This window comes from Apteryx mantelli, chromosome 3, assembly GCF_036417845.1.
Source record: "Apteryx mantelli isolate bAptMan1 chromosome 3, bAptMan1.hap1, whole genome shotgun sequence".
Classification (NCBI taxonomy): Eukaryota; Metazoa; Chordata; class Aves; order Apterygiformes; family Apterygidae; genus Apteryx; species Apteryx mantelli.
The window spans coordinates 76422997-76425388 of NC_089980.1; the positions used below are offsets into that span (position 1 = coordinate 76422997).

The 2392-nt window shown below is 37.8% G+C and overlaps 1 protein-coding gene across 1 annotated transcript; it reads left to right on the top strand.

Annotated features, from left to right (window-relative positions):
• The first annotated feature begins 262 nt into the window (after window positions 1-262).
• Window positions 263-1304, top strand: TAAR2 (trace amine associated receptor 2). The gene is given in 2 exon segments (XM_013958915.2): window positions 263-817; window positions 819-1304. Coding segments are annotated over 2 exon segments (1041 nt in total).
• Window positions 1305-2392: the final 1088 nt, after the last annotated feature.

Sequence of the window (2392 nt, forward strand, 5' to 3'; positions counted from 1 at the left end):
AATTTTCTAATAGCTTCAAGTTATCAGATTTCATGTACTAGTTCAGAAAAATAATGTGTTAAAATTGGTCCCTATTTAAGTCAATAGAAAGTTTTTCTCTAATTTAGCTAGGTCCCACATTTCACTCTAATTTTATTCATAGTCTTGACTAACTTTATCTTGTATTCTCATGTTAGGATTTGAAATCTTTTGGAAACTCATGAAAACTAAATTAGCCTATGGAACTGTATCTTCAGTAGAAAAAGCTGATGAAGGATTGATTATGTTTTCTCCTAATATCTTGAGGGATTTGACTGATTGCTCTGCATTTGGAAATAGATCCTGTCCTGAGACCTCTAGGTCACCAGGAGTACGAAAGGTAGTGTATCTATTCATGACTGGAGTCTTCATTCTCACTGTCTTGGGGAATCTGGCCGTAATCATTTCCATCTCATATTTCAAGCAGCTTCACTCTCTGACCAGTTTCCTCATCCTGTCCATGGCTGTCACAGACTTCCTTCTGAGCTTCACCATTATGCCCTACAGCACGGTTAGGTCTGTGGAGAACTGCTGGTACTTTGGGATCACATTCTGCAAAGTTCATTACAGCTTTGACCTGATGCTCTGCTTAGTTTCCATCTTCCACCTTTGCTCCACTACTGTTGATCACTTTTGTGCAATCTGCCGCCCTCTGCGTTACTCCAGCATGATGACTGTCACTGCCATAAGACCAATAGTAGCAGTGTGCTGGTCGGTGCCTGCTACGCTTGCTTTTGGGGTGGTTTTCTCAGAAGCTTATGCTTCTGGAACAGAGGGCTATGAAAGCTTTGTTAAATGCTCGCTCAAGTTTGTGTCTGGTTGTGTTCAACAAACTGTGGGTCACTGTTTTATTTACAGTTGGTTTATTTGCTCCTGGCTGTATTATGGTAGGAATTTATATTAAAATTTTTATAGTCTCCCAAATGCATATGTGTGCATTGACCCAGGTATACACTCGCACAAAAAATAATATGAAAAATCAGCTTTCTAGGAGTAAAGATAGGAAAGCTGCCAAGACATTGAGTAAAGTTATGCTGGGTTTCTTAGTATGCCCATTTCCTTATTTTTTTGCCATCTTAGTTGATCCATTTTTAAAATTCTCTACTCCTTTACCTTTGTTTGATGCTCTAAGCTGGCTCAGCTATTTCAATTCTTTCTGCAATCCATTAATATATGGATTTTTTTATCCATGGTTTTGGAAAGCACTTAAATATATCTTAAAGGGTAAAATATTCAACCCACATTTTCGCACAACAAAACTTTTTTCTGAAGATCAGTCACAGTAATATATTCTACTACCAACAGCAGCTCTAAAAACAATGAGGAATTAGCAGATTACTGGATATTCATGTTTCAGGAAACATGGTCTGAAATGCACAATAGGAATTTTACAAGTCTTAGTACTGTAGAATTATCTCACCAAATATTCCTTTAAAAAATCAGACTCATTATTTTACTTTGATATTTATGTACCATCTGTGGTCACTCTTAGTGCTTTGATGGTGTTTTAGAAGTTTGAATCTTTCTAGAATCTGTTAATGCATTGTTTTTTGATTTCAGAAAATACTTACATATAGTCCATAAACTTAACATTTTACTGAATAATCTTGAATGCATGCAGCAAAATTTTCTTAAGGTTCACCATAAATAATCTCCTAGGCAAAATACATCCCACACTAATATGGTGATAGTCTTTGTCATCCTTTTGCAACTGGGACATTTATAGCTGTATGGAGTCTGCTATTATTCCCAAACAAGTAGATTGTGAGTGTAATTGTGGCTTGAAGTTGAAAGGATCTTTTCCCCTGAAATCAATGGAATCAGGTTTTCAGCCCTCAGTGTGTGAAGTACTCCAGCACGTGCTTGCACTTTCTTAGTTTAGATGTCAGGCTCCAGATATTACAAAGTATTCCTGTCAATAGCTCACCCCAGATTCATCCCACCAAACTTTAACACTGAATTGAAGCCTCTAATAACACTCCTTGCCACGCTACACTCTCTCCAAAGTCAGCACAGAGTCACTGTCAGAGTTCAGATCAGTTACATGCTTAAAATAAGGTGGGCTGAACGGCCACGACTGAATGCAGCTACGGTGATCCTTTTACTGTGTGCTGTACCTCTGACTTACCTTTCGCTGTATGCATACAGCACCTGGCCTGCTGTACACTTATAAAAGTCAGACTACCAAAAGCACCCACATGTTTATTCATTTATTGCTTGATCGCATTGATGCTGGCATAGTATACCAGCGACAGCTGTTCATATTCTTTGCTGAAAAGTTTTTAATGCATTTGTGACAATGTGAACACCTTCTATTTTGGGTCTGGAAACCCCCTGTTTGAGTTAAACCTCTAAAAAAAAAAAAAGCAAGGAA